The sequence below is a fragment of the Mandrillus leucophaeus genome, unplaced genomic scaffold (genome assembly GCF_000951045.1).
Source record: "Mandrillus leucophaeus isolate KB7577 unplaced genomic scaffold, Mleu.le_1.0 Scaffold64, whole genome shotgun sequence".
NCBI lineage: Eukaryota > Metazoa > Chordata > Mammalia > Primates > Cercopithecidae > Mandrillus > Mandrillus leucophaeus.
Genome location: NW_012106919.1, coordinates 3727736 through 3748768, shown reverse-complemented (window position 1 = coordinate 3748768; position 21033 = coordinate 3727736). Strand labels below are relative to the sequence as shown.

The following is a 21033-nucleotide window of genomic DNA, read 5'->3' as shown; positions in this document are numbered from 1 at the left end:
TATCCATGTCTAGTGAAACCCACAGGTGAATGTTTCAGTTTTTATTTATGGTGACTATCCATGTCTAGTGAAACCCACAGGTGAATGTTTCAGTTAGCAGCTACCTGTTGGAGGTTATAATGACATCAGGGATGCCCTTTAATGTACTTCCTGTTTGCCTCTTCCTGACCTGTCCATCCTCTACCCTTAGAGTTATCTTTCTAGCAGGAAATATAAATTGCAGGTGAGGAGTACAAAAAGGAGTGGAAATAGGTAACTTGGGATTTTCGTGTCTGTTTTGAATCATCTTCCCCCTTCTTTGTTTTTAGGTGGCATGCAGCCCCATTTTCATCTCTGGCCCATATTAGGTACTCCCCCCTCATAACAAATCTTCCAGTTGACTTGAGTTGCAGCTAGGGATTCACCTGTAGTTACAGCTTTACAAGTGCATCCTTGGCCAACAGCTATGACCACAGGGTAACGCAACTGCTATTGTCCTTTGATTATCCCTCCATCTAACCTACTGCCTACTCTCACCTTCAGCCCTTCATGTCTCTGGCATGGGTTTTGTTTTGTTTGTAATTCCAGTACTTTGGGAGGCTAAGGTGTGCAGATTGCTTGAGCTCAGGAGTTGAAGACCAACCTGGGCAATGTAACAAAATCCCATCTCTACAAAAAAACCACAAAAATTAGCCAGGCATGGTGGCACATGCCTGTAGTGCTAGCTATTCAGGAGGCTGAAATTGAGGGCATGGCTTGAGCCTGGTAGGTGGAGGTTGCAGTGAGTCAAGATGACACCACTGCTCTTCAGCCTGGACAGCAGAGCCAGACCCTGTCTCAAAAATAAGTAAAAGAACAATATGACCATTTCTTTTATGAAATAGTGTAAGATTTAAGGTAATATCCATACTTGAATAATTTTTTTTACTCTTTCTTACACATTTTCTCATTTAATCAGAGTTCTGCAATATAGGTGGCATGTTTTAAAGACAGGAAACTGACGTTCAGGTTGAGAACCAGCCCAGAATCATAGTTATGGGTCTTCTGGCTTTATCCTACTGCCTCTAAGTAAGGGAAGGGCTCATATGTACTGTTGACTGTGCCCTTTTTTATGTAGTAAGGGGCCTTATGTGTCAAGCTAAGGGCTTTCTGTGGTCTATAAGAATTTTCTAGAGCTTTAGAGCTGGGTACTAACATAATTACATTTCTGTTTAAGTGAATTATTATGGACATTGAAATGGAGGGATACTGGGGACAAGAATACTGATAAATAGGTCCTGCGGCAATTTTGAGAAATGGCAGAAGTGTCAGAGCATGTCAGCTATTTTCATAATAGAACATACAGGATTTGTTTTGCTCTGAGCACGTAGTTGTTTGTTGAATAATACAGTTTTATCCACATAAACTTTATACTGTGTGGGCCCTCAGGGGACCCTAAGGAAGCAATAATAAGGCTCAACTTGATATTGGATAATCTGTTAGTTTATTAATAAACTGAGTATAAGCAGTGACATAAAATTAATAACTTCTCTGCTTTAATCAAAGCAAATTTGTCTTTATCTTCTTTCTCTTCAGTTGGAAGATGCTGGCTCAAGTAGTTTAGATAATCTACTAAGTAGATACATCTCAGGCAGTCACCTACCCCCACAGCCTACAAGCACCATGAATCCCTCCCCAGGACCCTCTGCCCTTTCTCCAGGATCATCAGGTAAAGCAAACAGGGATATTACCTTACTTTTTTAACACCTAAAAAAAAACAGTCTCACTATCTTAGTCAGAATTCTCCAGAAAAACAGAATAAGTAGGAGGTCTACTTGAAGAGAGAAAGGGAGATTGAGAGAGATTTATTTTGAGGAATTGGCTCATGTGATTGTGGGTGTTGGCAGGGCAGGTCAGGCAGGCTGGAGACCCAGGTAAGAGTATTGTTACAGTATTGAGACAAAATATCTTCTTTGGGGCATGAGGAGGTAGGGGAGAGAACAGGGCTCCATCTTCTCTTCTCTCTTAAAAGGGCTTTACCTGATTTTATGAGACCCACTTGCATTATGGAAAATAATCTACTTTTCTCAAAGTCCACTTATTTAAATGTTAATTAATCCCATCTAAAAAAAATACCTTCACAGTACCATCTATACTGATGTTTGGCCATACTGCTGGGTGTCATATCCTAGCCAAGTTGACACAATAACAGATATTTTTTTCTTGATTGTTCTTTGTAATTATTTTTGTTCAAATACTATTGGTACTCTTTTCGCTAACTGAAATCATATTAATATATATCTGTAGTCAACACTGTTTGGAACTCCAGATTACTCAGCCCTTAGTATATTCAGCCTTTTATGGGTTTAATCTTATATTTTACAATACAGAGGGTCAGTTGAAGAGTTCTTTAGTTCCAAGTCAACTTTAAAACACTTTGTAAAATAATGAAACATTGAAAAATTATTTAAAAAGTAAGAGCTGAAGAAGGGCAGGTTAATTTTCAAACTGTAATTTTAAAATAAAAAATTTGCTGAGAACTATTAAAATAGCCATGATATGTAGCTCTCTTCCAAAATCCCAGTGGTTTTATTAACCCCATTACTCAATGATTCAGTTGGGACTCTTGAATACGTGATTGAAGCAACTCCAAACAGGTTAACATTCTAGAAGTGTTATTGAATGTATTTTTCTGATGTAAATTAAATGTTATTTCTTTCTTACTGAAACGGACCACCTACTTCTTTCTAGAGGAAGAACAGTTCACTTGTGAATATGGATTTTCCATGAGATGCAAAATTAACATTTTTTAAATCACATAATTTTTAAGGTTTAATAAGAATTATTTTAGGACTTCTGAAAATAATTAATGGGAACCTAAGTAGAATATTTTATCAAATAACTTGTTGAGGGATGGCAGATAATGTTTTCTTGGTCTGTTTTATTGACTGGATAGTGGTGCCCTGGGGAGGATTCTGAGGTGATGTCTGGACACAGCTGAGAGAAACTGGTTGATGTCTGCTAATGGTTACACATGTATTCCCGACTTTGTGACTAGATCTGATTTCCAAGAATTTTTTAGCTGGGTTATAATAATCTTGAGTTCTGTGACCAGTAGGTAGAATTCCAAATATTCTTATATGCATTGATACTCATTTTGACTTACTACTTTTTAGGTTTATCCAATTCTCACACACCTGTGAGACCCCCAAGTACTTCTAGTACTGGCAGTCGAGGCAGGTGAGTGTTATGTCATTAATAATTATTTTTTTCCTTTTTGTTAAGAAAAACAGCAAATATATATAATAAAAGTAGAATATTACAATGAACCCCTGTATACTTAACACCCAGCTTTAACAGTGATCAAATAATGTCCAATCTTGCTGCTTCTATTCTTCTACCAATTCCTTTCTGGTCTGAATTATTTTGAAACAAATCTCAGTCATTTCACTTGTGACTGTTTCAGTATATATCACTTAATGAAAATAACTTTAAAAATTTATAACCACAGAACCATTATCACACCTAAAAAAATTTAACAACTCATTCTTTAATATCAGTAGAGATCCATTAATGTTTAGTGTTCCCAATTTTTGCAACAAATGCCTTTTAAAAAGAACCAGATGATTTCTTTGAATCAGATGCAAATAAGCTCTATACATTTCCATCAGTTTGTTTATGTCACTATCAATTTATTTGTTGTAAAAATGTAGTTTCTCCTATAATGTTTTCCCAATTTCTCCATCTTGTCATTTAAGTACACACTGCCTGCTGTTTTTTTGTCTATGTTGGTATTTAGGTCAAGAGGGTTGATCAGATTTAGGTTTGCTTTTGGGGAAGGGAGGGCAAGAAGACTTGGTAGTGTAGTGGTAGTGTGTACTTCCAGCAGGGGCGAATTATGCCTGGTTGGGGTTTTTGTGATCGCAACCGTTAATAATCATTGTTTAGCTCTATTATTTTTCTGCTGGTTGAAATATGATATTTTAATTATTGTATCATTCTTTATTTAGAATATTTCTGTAAAGAGAAACTTTCGTCATCAACTATTGGGTTATAGGAAAGATAGGATAAATTCTATTTGCCTGCTTTTGTGGTAACGAATTGATTTCTAACACCCTCCAACAGTGACAGTTTTATTGTTATTACCTTTATGGACTGAGATATTTAAACATACTTTATATATTTTAATCCATTATATATGTTATGTATCTACGTATGTATGTATGTATATATGTATTGAACACTTAACATTATTCCATCTTTGGCCTTCAGAGCTTTCTCAGGCTTGCTCCTTAGTGCTTTTGCTATAATCACAGCAGTCTTTTTTAAACTTCAGTGTTTCCTGTGAAACAGTGTTTCAGGTTCATTTTGTACATTTCTTGCTTCAGACCTGGAATCAGCTACTTTCCCAGGAAGTTCTGGTAATGTTAGCAGAAAAGCAGGAAAATAGTGTTTGAGGATAATATTCTAGTGCTAATAGCACTCATTGCTACTGAATTGCTCATTGTTTCTTAGGCCTTTTCAGTGGACAGAGCTAAGAAATAGGAGTGTGTGTGTGTGTGTGTGTGTGTGTGTATGTATGTGTGAAGATAGAAGTGCTTCAAACCATAAAATGTGTTTTCAGGGTCTTCTGAAAGTTGCTGCATAATTTTAAAGAGTTTGAAGCTAGGCTTTATACCACATTCCCCTTAACCACATTATGAGATATCCTTATCGTCTACAAAGTTAAGTCTGTTGTCTTCACTTTAGTAAACATTACTTTTCATATAATTGTTTTTATTTATACCATATGTCAAACGTATCTGATCTTTATTTGTTGTTTCTTATTAGCTGTGGCTCATCGGGAAGAACTGCTGAGAAGACAAGTCTTAGTTTCAAATCTGATCAGGTGAAGGTCAAGCAAGAACCTGGGACTGAAGATGAAATATGTAGCTTTTCAGGAGGTGTAAAACAAGAAAAAACAGAGGATGGCAGGAGGAGTGCTTGCATGGTAAGCTCCCACTGGGGTCTGACAGGGACTTAAGGACATCACTTCATTGATTCTTTCAGCTCTGAGTATATTAAGACTAAGTAGTGGTTCTAGGAACATTTATTTATTTTTGAAATTTCATGCCTGGCACAAGCCAGATACATCTTTTTCTAACTCAACTTTTTTGTCTGAGAGTCAGCTGTAATTATCAGAAAAAACTTAATAATTGTACTAAGTACTCATTTGAAATTATCTTTGAATTTGTATTTAGTCAGTATTCTTGCCATTATGCTAAATCAGATTGTATCTTGTCCTGAAATTGTTATTTCAGTAGTCACGTTGAATCTCATGCCACAAAAGATCTTTGGCATTCTCCTGGACCTGTGAGCGCAGCATTAAGATTGCTGACACAAAAGAAATTTATTGATCAGAATTTTGTGATAGGAAGATTGTCTTTTGGCTTATGTATTACTAATCATTCTGGAGTTCCTTGAGTGGAACATTTTATATAATTTCTAATATAGAATGAAGGAAGGCTAAGCCCCTCTTGGTTTAAATGTTTTGATTTTTGTTTTCTCTTTCTGACCGGGCTTCTTTTTCCTTTTTTATATGGTTGGCACATAGGAATTCATCTCAAGGTATTAGTACATTTAACACAGTATATATAGATTCAGAGAGCAAGAGATTCAGCCTTGTGTTTGGAGTACTGTTACCTCTTCATCCAGAACTTGGTTTAGAAAGTACCCCCATAAAAAAAATGGGTGCCAAGGGTGGTGAACGATTTCTTTAAGTTGTTGAAACCTTCCTACAGTATAGTGGAATGATAGGTGAGCAGAAGAATATTATAGAATGCTTCTAAAATGCTATGCAAAAGATTCTAGGTGTGAAAAGGAGTGTGCCATAATTAGCTCTCTCAAGGAAAAGTATAACCCTATGCTGACTTCCCAGTCAGTAGCTTAACAGTTTAATTAATTTACTTATTATCTGAGTGAGACATTATTAGAGGGACAGACCCCTTAAAATCATATATGTTAGTGTGCCTGAATAATTTTGGGATTATTGTCATTTCTTTATGGCACTATTGTGATTCATAAAATAAATTTAAGTTATGTCAGTATATCTATATGCATATTCACATAACTTTTAAATGCACATACTGCATACAATAAAGATTAAATGATTCTTCAAGAATTTATGATCGTTTTGTTTTAGTTGAGCAGTCCTGAGAGTAGCTTGACACCACCTCTCTCAACCAACCTGCATCTAGAAAGTGAGTTGGATGCATTGGCAAGCCTGGAAAACCATGTGAAAACTGAACCTACAGATATGAATGAAAGCTGCAAACAGTCAGGGCTCAGCAGCCTTGTTAATGGAAAGTCCCCAATTCGAAGCCTCATGCACAGGTCAGCAAGGATTGGAGGAGATGGCAACAATAAAGATGATGACCCAAATGAAGACTGGTGTGCTGTCTGCCAAAATGGAGGAGATCTCTTGTGCTGCGAAAAATGTCCAAAGGTCTTTCATCTAACTTGTCATGTTCCAACACTACTTAGCTTTCCAAGGTACCAGTGAAATAATTGATTTTTGGTGTTTATTTTCATAAGCTAAAAATAAATAACAGAAGATTGTTCAGGGCAGATGGCCTTCTAACCAGTGCGTAGTATTTCTGTAAAACAGGGAGCCTGTTATTCTTTCGGTATTAGCTTCCAGAGAAACTAACAATAAACTATCTAAGATCTAAGTGGTACATTAATGTTAAAGAGTAGATTTCATCTCCTGGCCTTTAGTTTATATTCAGTATAAGGAAAATAGATAAAATTCTAAATTAAGAGGGGGCTAAGGTTACAAAGCCTGTAGTCTGGTTATAATTCTGTAGTAAGCTTGGGCAATTCACTAATTATCAGGGATCAGTTTTTGCATCTACAAGTGGTAGGTTTTGGTTTAGAAGAGCTGTAGTTCTTCCCTTCCATTTAATACTTTATGTTCATGCAATCTTTCATCTCTGATTTCAGAGACCATAAAATAGTAGAGTCATACTTGTTTTTTTCAATCTTCTCCTTTCTCTCTTGTCCCCCAGTTTCTTTTTAGTGGAAGTAAATCAGTATTCTAGGGGTAAACCCAGCTTTTTTCTTGTTACAAGTTAAAAAAAAAAAAAAGATATATCTTCTCAAATTCCCGAGAAGCAGTAACTTTAATTGAATAATAGTACCCCGTTTGAAAGAGTCAGCCTTTTGGATTAGAAAACTAGTAGATATTTAAACAGTGCCAGAATATTTTTCTGAAGAATTGTAATTTCTTACCTAAGTCTTTGGAGATACAGTTATTTGCTAGAGATGTAATAAGGGCCTTCTTTTTCTTTACTCTTATTTAGAAAAGAAAAGCATTGGCACTTTGATCTTGAAATTAAGAGTTTTCTCTGGGTAGTAATATTTACTGGAATGTCAGAATTTTGCCACTGAATACTTTCTTTCAATGGCAAATAACTTTGAAAGGATTGTAAAATGTTGGCGCAAATTAGCCAGGCGTGGTAGCTCACACCTGTAATCCCGCACTTTGTGAGGCTGAGGCAGGCAGAGCACTTGAGGTCAGGAGTTTGAGAACAGCCTGGCCAACATGGTAAAACCCCATCTCTGCTAAAAATACAAAAAATAAAAAACTTAGCCAGGCATGGTGGCGCACACCTTGTAGTCCCAGTTACTTGGAGGGCTGAGCCAGGAGGATTGCTTGAACCTGGGAAGCAGATGTTGCCGTGAGCCGAGATTGCACCACTGTACTCTAGCCTTGGTGACAGAGCAAGACTCCGTCTCTGAAAAAGAAAAACAAACAAATAGATTGGTTAGTACATATCCCTAGATTTAGGATCTATGTATATACCTGTCTATATATCACCATATATCTATCTATATAGAGAGAGGGAGTGAATATAAATAAATCATTTTAGAAGTCATAGTTTGATAAGAAATCCTGATAAAAACAAAGTATATACTTGGTAGGGTTAAAATATAGGAGGTGGCCAGGCATAGTGGCTCATGCCTGTAATCCCAGCACTTTGGGAGGTCAAGGCAGGTCAATCACTTGAGGCCAGGAGTTTGAGACCATCCTGGCCACCATAGTGAAACCCCATCTCTACTAAAAATACAAAAATTGGCCAGGCATGGTGGCGGGTACCTGTAATCTCAGCACTTTGGGAGGCCGAGGTAGGCAGATCACCTGAGGTCAGGAGTTGCCTGGTCAACATAGTGAAACCCCATCTCTACTAATAACATAAAAATTAGCTGGGCATGTTGGCAGGCATCTGTAATCCCAGCTACTCAGGAAGCTGAGTCATGAAAATCGCTTGAACCCAGGAGGCAGAGGTTGGAGTGATCCAGAATCATGCCACTGTACTCCAGCCTGGAGGACAGAGTGAAACTGTGTCTCAAAAAAAAAATACAAAAATTAGTCGGTCATGATGTCGCATGCCTGTAATCCCAGCTACTAGGAAGGCTGAGGTACAAGAATCGCTTTAACCCAAGAGGCAGAGGTTGCAGTGAACCAAGATTGTGCCACTGCACTCCAGCCTGGGCAAGGGGGAGATTCTGTCTCTGAAAAAAAAGGAGGTATATATACATGTGCTTGTGCCTGTAGGTATGTGTGTGTGTATTCTAGGTTTTGACCATGAAAAAACAACTGATTTACTTTTGGCACTTTAATACATGCCAAAACGGTACAAGATACCTGAGAAACTCTGTAACCCGTGCTCTTCTTATTCATAAATACTGAGTCTACATAATGGTGATACTGGGACCTGGGAGAGTTGGTCTTAGGCCTTATGCTGCAAGTACTGCTCATCACTACTTAGAGACCCCCTTTTAATGCAGAGATGCCATTTTTATAATGCATTCCAGAAAGTAATCAATTGATGCGTGACTAGGAAAGTTTAGAGGAGTTTTTAATCACATGACTTCACCTGATGAGATTTCACAACTATAAAACCTCCCTTTTTCCAAAAAATTATTAAGAAAATAAACCAGGGCCCTGTCTAGGGAAGTAGCTTCTCTAGAGCAGGCTTTTTTTATAATTACGTGGACTAATTACCTATTTCCCTGTCTAGTGGGGACTGGATATGCACATTTTGTAGAGATATTGGAAAGCCAGAAGTTGAATACGATTGTGATAATTTGCAACATAGTAAGAAGGGGAAAACTGCACAGGGGTTAAGCCCCGTGGACCAAAGGGTAAGTGTCAAATAAGTTGGTTTGTCACTGGGATTCAGTAGTGGTCTGCCTATATATACATCTTTTTTTTTTTTCCTGTGTAGCATACACAAAACCTGGTAACATTTAATTTTTAATCCTGTCATCTGATGGTATATTGATGATCTCTGAAGTCTTTTTTTCTCTAACCCTGAACTACAGACCCTTCTATCCGGATTCCTCAAACTTAAGATGTCCCAACTAAAATCTTAATTTCTAATCCTCTCCTTCCAAACACAAAACCAAGCAAATAACAACATAAAAAAGTGTATTCCTCCCCCAGTATTCCCCTTAATTGAATGATACCACCATTCATTTCTGTTGCTCAAGTTAGAAACCTATTAGAAATGAAATAATAACAACTATAATACCATTTTCTCACCTTTTCCCACCATTACCATTCTAGACAGACATCGTAATTTCTCATCTGGACTATTGTAATTATCTCTTAACTGCTCTCCTCGCTTCTGCTCTTGACCTTTATAGTCTGTTTTCTGTATTAAACAGCGTTCTTTTAAAAAGTAAACAAGTCTATCATTTCCTTGCTTAAAATCCTCTGATAGCTTCTCATCATATTAAAAATGGAAACTCTTTCCTTACTTTACTCAGAATTTTACCAATCTGGCCTGTAGTCTGATTTCCAAAGACAGAATCTTTTGCATTGTCATGCGGTCATTAGAGTTAAGTTTGGCTCTACTCTGGTGTATATAGTTGCAAAAACCCTCATCCACTATCTGTGAAGACAAGATACGTGTTTAGGGTATACAAACTTGTATGACTTGTATTAAAAGAAGTTTAGATAAATAGAAGACTGTGAATGTAAAATGCATCTCAGTTTACTCATGATTGGGTAAAAACACGTTTCTGGAGTTAGATTGAGAAGGCCATTTTTATTTTGAACCTGATTGGAGTCATTTGAAGAAAGGGGATAATAACTTTCAACATTTATCTTGCCTGTCTAAGGAATTACCATGAGGAGCAACAGTGATGATTTATTTACTTATTTATTACCAAGTAATTTATAAATTTTTGCACAAAGTGTTAGATGTTGCTTTTGTGACTCCCTTCCATAAATTACCTTAGTTATCTTCCATTCTTATTTAAAGTAGAACCAAAGATAGTCTGAAAACAAAATGAGAAGCACGGGAGTTTTCTTTGGGTGTTCATGTTTACTTGAGTATCTAATAAACAGGGGGCTTGTGTTCAGTTTGTTGTAATCAGACTTTGTTGTGATATAGTTCTCATTCTCGAGAATGTTTTATTAGGAGAAAAATGTTTCATGTGCTTTCCTTTCCTTGTTTGGGCCAGAAATGTGAACGTCTTCTGCTTTACCTCTATTGCCATGAATTAAGTATTGAATTCCAGGAGCCTGTTCCTGCTTCGGTGAGTTGCCTACCTTAGTAGCTCAGTGGGGGAAGTCTCATAATACTTAAGGGTATGGGCTCTGGCGGTTGGGCGCGGTGGCTCACGCCTGTAATCCCAGCACTTTGGGAGGCTGAGGCGGGTGGATCACGAGGTCAGGAAATCGAGACCACGGTGAAACCCCGTCTCTACTAAAAATACAGAAAAATTAGCCGGGCACGGTGGCGGGCGCCTGTAGTCCCAGCTGCTTGGGAGACTGAGGCAGGAGAATGGCGTGAACCCCGGAGGCGGAGCTTGCAGTGAGTCAGATCACACCACTGCACTCCAGCCTGGGCGACGGAGACTGTCTCAAAAAAAAAGAGTATAGGCTCTGGCCTTACACTAAGCTTGTATTACACCTCAGCTTTCTGGAATAAGCTCCTCAACCTCTCTAAGACTCAAGTTTTCTTTTCTGACACCATTTCTTACCTCATTGGGTTGTTCTGAGGATTATATAAGATAACCTATGTAAAGTGTTTAGCATAGTCTATAGTCATTGACTTTTGTAAGGGATAAAGGCTCTAAAATGCTACAATAAGTGGAAGATTAGAGGTGTTTGGTGCCTAATAAGTGGGATAAGAATATTCTACACACATTTTATTACTAGCCATCAGTTGTTGAATAGTACATTATTACATACCAGGCCTGTTAGAGAGTATTAAATGGTAGTTGACTTGTTTACTGAGTAGCCTGAGAAATGAATTTTAAATCACAAAAGGCGTAGACGGAAGATGTTTTGTACAAGCAGTAATCATCTGTTTCTGGAAAATTTGTCTCATCTTCAAGTGCAGGGATTTTAAAGTAGAAAATGACTTTCAAATGTTTTCTTTTTATGGGCCATTAAAATAGCTTCTCGGCCAGGCATGGTGGCTCATGCCTGTAATCCCATCATTTTGGGAGGCCTGGCCGGCAGATCACTTGAGGTCAGGAGTTCAAGACCAGCCTGGCCAACATGGTGAAACCCCCTCTCTACTAAAAATACAAAAATTAGGCGGGTGTGGTAGCGCACGCCTGTAATCCCAACTGCTAGGGAGGCTGAGGCAGGATAATTGCCCGAACCTAGGGGATTGGAGGTTGCAGTGAGCCAGCATGGCACCACCGCACTCCAGCCTGGGCGACAGAGCAAGACTCCATCTCAGAAATCAATTAATCAATCAATAAAATAGCTTCTCTAACTTTACTTTTATCCCAAGGGTAGAAGTTTTTGGCCAGGGTTGGGGCCAGAATTCCCTAGCATGAACATTAAATGGTTAATAAAGTTAGTAAATTTTTCTTACGTGCTAACAGTCTTGCTTCCTCTGTTACTAAGTCAAGATTTCGTGATGTAAATGATATTCTCTGTGATGTCTTCCAAAAGACATCATATTCTAATTGTAACATTAATATATTTTATAAATTTTCTTTTTTAAAAAAAAATAAAAACTCTTGAGGAGTCATAAAATTCTGATAAGTCAAATGTTGCCTCAAGGCTACTGTTTGGTTACCCTTGCTAATTGCTTTCTTTCCAAATCTTACTATTAAAAGTAGGATTTTGGGGGCTTGGACTAACTTATGAAGATTGGCACATATTCTGCATAAGATTTGGTTTTCATGAAGATGTAAAGTACATATGTCTGTATCAAAATTTGCAAGCAGCTGGCTCTATAATAACTTTTTTCCCCCTAAAATTAATATGCTATGCATTTTCAAATTAAACAGTTTGGCATTTTTGGAGAATTCTTATTTGCCATTATTTGCTTATTTTAGATACCAAACTACTATAAAATTATAAAGAAACCAATGGATTTATCCACCGTGAAAAAGAAGCTTCAGAAAAAACATTCCCAACACTACCAAATCCCAGATGACTTTGTGGCTGATGTCCGTTTGATCTTCAAGAACTGTGAAAGGTTTAATGAAGTATGTTAACTTCCAACCTATAGAGTCTTGATTTGTTAGTTTTTGTTTGTTTCCTTGTTTTATTTTTTCTGCTGAAAGACTTTAGTTTTATTAAAATTGTTTTTTCTGCTATAGTCCTGCTAAACATCTGATTGTATTAACAGCTCCAGTGAAGAAAATTTATTGTGTATAATTTGGAGTATATACTTAAATATAATACATTAAGAATGTTACCTTTTCTAAATGAGTTGAGGATTGGCATAAGTATGGAAAGTACTGTCCGTAGTTAAGTATGTTTTGTGTGGGATATGATTATAAACAGCTTACATTTTGGGTACAGTTAGGAAAGTATCTGCACCCTTGTCCTTGCATTTTATTATCGACAACATAAATGTAGAACCTTAAACTAATCTCTGGTGACCTATCTTGAATAGTGGCCCAGAGTATATGATACTGAGTTTTCTTATTTCAGCAGTGTGACTTTCATTAATTTTGGTTATGTTTTTTGGTTTTTGGAGTTTTTTTTGTTTTGTTTTGTTTTGGTTTGGTTTGTTTTGAGGGTAAGGTTGAATTAGCCATACCTTGAGAAGAAATGTGATATATACCTGTTTCAGGAAAATTGTTTTTATTATCTTAGGGATAAAATCAATTCTGTTAATTATTATGGAAGATTTTCATGATAGGAGAAGAAAGTGGAATTTAATGAGAATCCACAAAATCTTTTAAAAGATTAATACTAAAGTCTTTTTATTGCTGATGTAATTTGGGTGCCATATGATTATTACTAAAATAAATCACATCGAATCCTGTAACGTATTCCCGTAACTACCTCTGGAAGCATCCAGATGGCATTTTAAAATTGAAAACAAAACAAAATCCTCATAAGGTGAAAATTCTAAGTCACCTTTATAGCAGTATGGCACAGAGTATATTAGTAAAATCTCATTAATTTGAAGTTAAATTTAGAAACTAGTCCCAAATTTTGTCTTATTTTTCAGTGTAGTTAAATTATTTTCAAATAGATATGCTTTCATGAACTATAGTTGATAAGACCCATGTTACCTGCCTCAGTAATAGTTAAATAGTTTATGATTAACATGTTGCTATACAGATATAATTTTTATTAAGTGGTTTATTGAAAGTGTGTCAGTTTTTAAAAGCAAGGTTTCTTATATAATTTGCTTCACAAATATTTTTCTCTTGAATAGATTGATGTGTTCAGACCAATTCCTATTCAGATTGACCTTGATAATTCAAAATAAGACAATTACTGAGGTTTCACAGTAGCTTTAGTAACAGGGCTTTGTAAAGAAAATGGTTCCATGTTCTGTAGAATTTTAGAAAAGCACTTTATCTGGTTATAGCAATTTGTTCTCCCTAGTATGGCTGACTTTTCGTCGCCAATCCTATACAGTCTCATAACTTTAGAAAGGATTATAATTTCCCTTTTTTTTTTTTGACTCTGGTATCCTTTTTAGATGATGAAAGTTGTTCAAGTTTATGCAGACACACAAGAGATTAATTTGAAGGTAAGCTTTTCAGACCATGCAAACTTGGTGAAGGAATATGCATTACCAATAGGTGAATATTCCTATCTTTTGCTTGCAGGCTGATTCAGAAGTAGCTCAGGCAGGGAAAGCAGTTGCATTGTACTTTGAAGATAAACTGACAGAGATCTACTCAGACAGGACCTTCGCACCTTTGCCAGAGTTTGAGCAGGAAGAGGATGATGGTGAGGTAACTGAGGACTCTGATGAAGACTTTATACAGCCCCGCAGAAAACGCCTAAAGTCAGATGAGAGACCAGTACATATAAAGTAAAATGACATGGATTTGAATCAATTGTTAAAAAACAAAACAAAAATAAAAACAACCCAGAAAACTTTTAAGTGTTGCTGGAATATCCTGCCTACAGTGGGCACCTCCTTGAAGAAGCTGATAGCTTTTACACAGTATTAGATTGAAATAATGGACAGAAACACATTCTTGTCAAGAAAGGGGGAGAGAACTCTGTTTGCAACTTTAAAAGCAGAAAGCAAAAGTGAAATGATGTGAGGATTTCTGTTCTAATGAGGGCGATTCTCTGATTGTTAGAAATGGCAAATGTTGATGATTGTGTGCTATTGATTGGTGCAGGATACTTGGTGTACGAGTAAATACTTGAGGCTCGTGTCACTTGATAAATTTTCTTTTTGGACTAGGTCGCACAGTTATTAAAACAACTTTTAACCCTCTCTCTTCACACACATACATATCAGGTTGTTTTCTAGTTGAAAACCCAAGTAGCTCAGATTCTACTTTAATGTCAGTGCAGATTTGCATTGAATCATGCCATTATATTTTTTCTCATTTTTATGCTGTTGGGTCTTAGTTTTTAAATTGATATAAAGAACTCAGCAGTGGTTTTATTTTCTACTCATACTTAGGGTTTAGGAAACACGACCACTAGTTATCATTTAATCAACTTCAATGGTCTACTGAAATAAAAATGGTAACTTTTCATTAGTGGATTATTTAGAGTTATAGTAGTCATTTCCAGAAAACACTTACAATTGTACTTCCCAATCAAATCATGTGATCATACAGTTATTCCCATGAAAGGCAGAATGTTTGTTTCAAAATTAATCTAGTTTTCTGTACATTTAAATTTGATTGAGAAGGTGACAACTGGCTCTTTTCCAGTCTTCCTTCATGTCAGTTTTCTGATAGACCACTATTGGCAAACAGTATCTGTCAACTACCAAATGTGTAAAATTTTCTGTATTTCACTTTGTCTTATTTGTAAATAGTGAACTAAAACTTTTGGCAGATCAGCAACATTTGCTGAGCCTGTTTTTTAAGCTAATGTGTATTCTTACTAATGTTCCTATCAAGAATGGATTTGTAATATATTCTGTCTATTTCTAATGTTCACATTCATATTTTGAGGTTCTATCTTATTTTAATAGAGAACAGACTTCTCAAAAAATCTTCAGAAGCAGCTTATTATTGAGATATCGAAATATTGAAATAAACCCGGTGGGGTTAGATTACTCATCTGTCCACCAAGTGGGACATTTGCATGGACTGGGGGCTTAAAGGACTTAGAAGAGACCTGTAAGTAAATCCTGAAAATGAGCCAATCCCCACTTGAATGGTTACTGGAGTAAACCCACCTTTACCACCCCAATTACAGCACCCGAGGCAGATAAATCAACTTGGCTCTGGTTCATTTTTCTTTTCTTCATTTGTGATGCTCAGATTCAAAATGTGTGTTCTACAGTGTTACAGGCTTCTCTTTTGTTTGATTAAAGATTTTAGTCCTACTTTTGTATGGACACTTTAGAATATACAGAGACCAAAATAGAAGAATTTGCCATTAGATATTTTTCAGAAATCAGCAGTTTTGTGGCAAATCATTTATTTGCCTTTTTAAAAATTCAGTTTAAGCAGTTCAGAGAGTAGACTACTCAAAATTATTTCACATAATTGTCTAAGAGGTCAATATTTTTTAGTACATATTGAATCAAATAAAGTGCTCTAAAGAAATTATTATACAAATTCCTTTGGGTTGTTTTTCTTTTCTTAACAAGGGGTGGGGGTAAATAGGAATATGATTTAGGCTTCCTGGTTGTGTATTTAAAGAGTATTGATTTTATTATTGCTATTGATTTACTTTATTCCTGGCTTCCTCTTCACTTTCAATTTTTTAAAAATAAGCCTTTGAAAATATACCAAACTGTTTAAACATTTTACTCAAATTTTAAATTCCTAGGAAAAGTTTTTTTATAAGAGGGAGAAAATTATTTAAAAATACTTATGCCTATGCCTGTTTCCCTCTTTTTTCACAACTTGAAATCCATGATTTCAGTTTATAAGTAGACATATATCTAAGGGCACATTTTTGGAAAGTGAGGAATAGCAGCAGTATAACTTCCTTCTGTCAGGCCTTTGAGTTTTAATATTTTGTATTGCTCTTCAAATGGATCCTTTTAAAAAATTGTAGATAATGAGTCATAAATAGATTCTGCTAACTGAGGGGAGAAACACATTTTAGGTAAATGTTTTTCAGTATTTGGGGCCTTAAAAAATAACTGTGTTCCCTTAAAATTACATGTTAGAGTTTTTAGTTTTTTTTGGTTTAAGATTGGTTAAATCAGTTTAAAAGCCACTTTTTTTGTCAACATTTAATAGTCTCCATTTCTGTTAAGATAATTTATACTGCTGAGGAATTACTATTAATAGCTATCAACATGCCACCATTAAGGTATTCACTTTAGATTTTTTATTAAAGCTTTTTTCTTGCACACTGATCGTTGTGTCTCTAAGCTGATTTTTTCAGCTCATTTATACCTATGGTTAAAAAGTATAAAAACTTAAATTGATATTTAGATATATGTTTTCCTATTAATTTATGTTTTAAAAAGACAAAATTGAATATCTGTCAGTCCCTGAAGGCAGTTTGTTTTTATACTGTCACATTTGTATTTGTTGTTTAAATGGAAGTGTTTTAGAAGATTTGGAGAAAAGTCCACATAATAATGTTTTCTTAAAAGCTTTTACAGTTTTTGCTGTACTTCAGTTTACTTCTCCCATCAGAAAACTAAGAACAAAGTGTTGCACGGTCTGTTCTGCTGACCTAAATTTGTGTTTTCAGCACTTGGCTCAGCCGATTCACTTGAGTGAAGGAATTGCTTTATAAGGCAAAGCATGTGAAAGTTCTAAAGTATGGTTAGATTGCAGGTCATGCTCTATATGGAAACATCATACCATTACTACAGAGAAATGATAAGGCATTGGATCCACTATTGAAATTATTATTTTTGGATCAACAAGTTGGTACTTTCTGACTTCTGTATCTTAACATAAGGGAATTTTAGGTAATGCTAAGTCAGTTGCCTCATTTTTTGTGATAAGTTTTGGAATTTTTAGTTAATTGAAAGAAATGCTTTTAAGTAGAAGTTAAAGGTTTATAAGTGTGCAAATTGTAGATTTATCTATTACCTCAGCAGGTATCCTGCCATGTAATTATTAGTGATTAGTGTTAATAAGCTAATAGATTCAGGTCTTCCAACTATGCCCTTGGATTGTGGCCTACCATATGTTATTAAATGGTCTCTTACTATCCAAAATGGGAGTAGATGCTGTGGCCCCCTCTCCCTTGGCTTTTACATCCCACACCCACCCCCATTCATGTACAACATGTGAAATACAAAAATCTCATTTCTTGTTAAAGCACTGCTTATTTGCATACTCAGCATCGGATCAGTGAGTAGTTTTATAAAAAATCCACGCACCCAACTCCATTAGTTAAAACAGATTCTTAATTCATACCGTGAATTCTTAATTTCTGTACCATCTATGTTAATGATCTACTGAAGGTGATTCAAGATTTTCAAGGTGTAATACAGTTTGATCATGTACCAGACCTGGATATTTAATTTTTTTTTCTCACAGTTTATCTCCTCCTTGATAAAGCAATAACACTGCTTTAAGTCTGTTGCCTAATAGCATGTCAGAATCCTCTCCTGGATGGTGATTTTATAGGAAAGTTTGTATGCATATCACCCAGTCTATCTTTTAAAAATTAAGAAATTTAAATGTATGCTGGAAGTAATGACAATATATTGTGGCATTTTATTTTAAAAATTGGGGAAAGTTGCATATTTTTTTAAAAGTAAGTGTTTGAGTAAAAAAATTGAAGGTACTTTTTTAAGGAAAAAAATTTATATGCCACAGTTTACATAGACATTTCAGATTCAACACGTACTCTTGAATATAATGGTTTCTTTTACTTGGTCAAAATGCATGTATAGCATTTCTTTCATCTTAGTTCCTTGTGTTTGCCTATGTGGTCGTTTATATATTTTTTATTGTATCGGAGAAACAAAACTATCTTCAAAAATAAGTTAATTTGGATATATTTGTCATATCAAACTACAAAATGTACAAAGTTAAGTTTAGCCCTTTTCTAGAAAGTGATCTTTAAAATTGAAAATGCTCTTCTTTTAAATTAACCAAATTTATATGTGTGGGAAGGCACCAAAATGATTTTGTAAGTGCCACTGCAATATTCCCTTTCAAGTGTGGCCTAAATTTCAATCTTAAGGATGGAATGCATGTTCTGCTCCTGGTTCTGAAAAATGTAGGCATCTACTACGTTTTAAAACACAGTGAAACATATACATAAGCCTATAAAAAAGATTTGTGCAATTTGAAAGCCTGTTAATTTTTTATGTAAACATACCTACACACGAAAGGGTTAAATTCACAGCCTTACTAGTTCCTTGCTTCCAGTATTTAAATTGGTCTCCTCCCCTCATTATTATTACTACTACTACTACTATTATTTTTGCACATAGTTAACTGCCCTTCAATATGATTCTTAAAAAGTGCTGTTTCTGTGGTATTGTATTCTCTAAATAATCATATTTAATTTTTTAAAACAAGGTTGCAGTTTCTAATTGTTTTGTTCCTGTATTTTTGCTGGTGTGTAATAAAAGCAAGTTTTTTCTTTTCATGGTTATTTAATACATTAGCTGCCTGTAAATAATTCTTGTTATAATGCTCTGGAATGTGTTGTAGAAGTTGTATTAGATTAGTTTTAAACCCTTGTTTGAAAGCCACATTGTTTTGGTTATTTCTATTAAAATTAGAAAATTGAAAAAGTTTTCAAATGAATTTCTTTTTTTTTCTTCTGTGAGTTGAAACTTAATCATAATTTTAAATCATTTAAAAAATTTACACTGTGTGCCAGGCACCAAAATACAGTAGTGAACAAGATATAGTCATTGTCTTCACAGACTTTAGACTCTGTGTTAGAGTAATCAATGTTATGATAGGGATTAACAATATAATTGTAATGCATAGGAAAGGATCTAACCCAAACTTTGTTGCCAGGAAAGCAATTTCTTTCACTCATAAAAGGACAGTGGACAAATCTTAAGAGAGAGTGAAAAGAGAATACATTATGTAGAAGACTGAGTGAGAGAGAACATGTATGTATACCAGGAACTGAAAAGTTAATTAACTTAAAGTTAATCTGAAACAGTGTAAGTTGGAGTGGTAAAAACTAAACTCAAGAATTGAGCAGAGCCCTCTTCGAGCAGAGAGTCTTGTAAGTTATATTAAAGGGTTTGGGAATTATGCTGAGGCCAACAAGGAGTCCTTGAAGAATTTTAAGCAAAGTAGGGACTGGAGTGTTGAAATAATCAAATTTGCCTTTTTGAAAGATCATTGTAGCAGTGAAGAATGAATTCTGCAGAATATTAGAGGTAGAGACCCAATTGTGTGCTCTAAGTAATCCAGGTGAGCCCTGAATTAGCTATCTGGCAGTAGAATGGGAGAATAGCAGTCAAACTTGAGAGACTTAGTAAAATGGACCAGTAATTGAAGCCATGGAGTTGCTAGCACCTGTTAAAATTGGGAAGAGGAGGAGAAGGGAATAGGTTATGAGTGAACCAGGGGAGTGAGTTCAGTTTGGGATGTATTGAGTGTGAGGTACTAATGGAAAATTAAGGTGCAGGTCTCTGTGGTTCTGGTGCTTGTGAGAGACCCTTGGGCTAGAGATACAGCCTGTGAGATCCATCAGTTAGGTATCATAATTGTTTTTGTTCATCACTGAATATGTCTAGCGCATGGTGGCCATTTATAAACATCTAAGTTTAGCTACTATTGTACACTTACAGTATAAGAATATGATTTTGTCTAGGAAATTTATAGAATGGGAAGAGCAGGATAGTTACAACAGCAGAGGAAACAATATTTAAGAACTAGGAAAACAAAACACAAAGGATTCCTATGGATTAGTCATATAGGTAGGAGGAAAGCCAGGAGAGTGATAATAGAAGATGAGAAAGAGGTTTCAAGATGGGGTGTGGGGGTGTTGCTAATGTCAAGTGTTGAAGTAAACATAAAGTGGCCATTGAATTTTGCAATATAGAAGTTATAGATGACCTTGATAAAAGCTGTTCCAGTTTGAGCAGCAACAAGTGTACAGTGGGTTAGGTGAATGAGACATGGAATGAGTATAGACTATTTTTTCAAGAAATGGTTTTTTAAAAGATTATACAGAGTTTAAGGCCTTGAATAACCAAGTAAAACATCAGAATGGAAATTCAAAATTGTTACCCTTCTAGATGCATTTTATATAGTGGAAAAAATATAAGTTCTGCCATTGTCCAGATTTGGGGTTGAACCCTTGTGTTACCAATATGACTTCTCTGAGTTTTACTTTGGCTTATTTGTGAAATGAGGATAGTCATATCCAGCTCGTGAAATTAACATGGAGATGAATTGAGATCATTTATAGCACAAGGTCGACATACAAGTTCTCAACAGGTATTGTTTCTTTTTTCATATCTTCTGTTGCCATGAAAGGATAGGTTCAAAATGTAATTTCTACCTTTTTACTGACTTTATAAGAAAAGGCTTTCATACTGGAACTCAAGTCTTTCAAGTCTATCCTCAGCCCTTAAGTATTAATGTAATCCTATATTAATTGATTCTTAGACTGCAAAACTCAACAACCACCCATATTAGGCTCCGAACTTTTAGGGAACAATAAATGTAAACATGAATTAGTAGGATAGAACATCTTATGGAAGATTTCGT

At 35.6% G+C, this 21033-nt stretch overlaps 1 protein-coding gene across 1 annotated transcript in view; it reads left to right on the top strand.

Moving 5' to 3' along the window:
* The window catches only part of TRIM33 (tripartite motif containing 33), a 131904-nt gene extending 112807 nt beyond the window's left edge, over nt 1-19097 (top strand). Inside the window, exons 13-21 of the mRNA XM_012000792.1 lie at nt 1555-1687; nt 3135-3198; nt 4789-4948; nt 6140-6489; nt 9021-9144; nt 10471-10545; nt 12310-12462; nt 13920-13970; nt 14050-19097. Of these exons, the coding sequence (XP_011856182.1) occupies nt 1555-1687; nt 3135-3198; nt 4789-4948; nt 6140-6489; nt 9021-9144; nt 10471-10545; nt 12310-12462; nt 13920-13970; nt 14050-14262 (1323 nt within the window). The 3' untranslated portion in view covers nt 14263-19097. The remainder of the gene's footprint in view (nt 1-1554; nt 1688-3134; nt 3199-4788; nt 4949-6139; nt 6490-9020; nt 9145-10470; nt 10546-12309; nt 12463-13919; nt 13971-14049) is intronic.
* The last annotated feature ends 1936 nt before the right edge of the window (nt 19098-21033 follow it).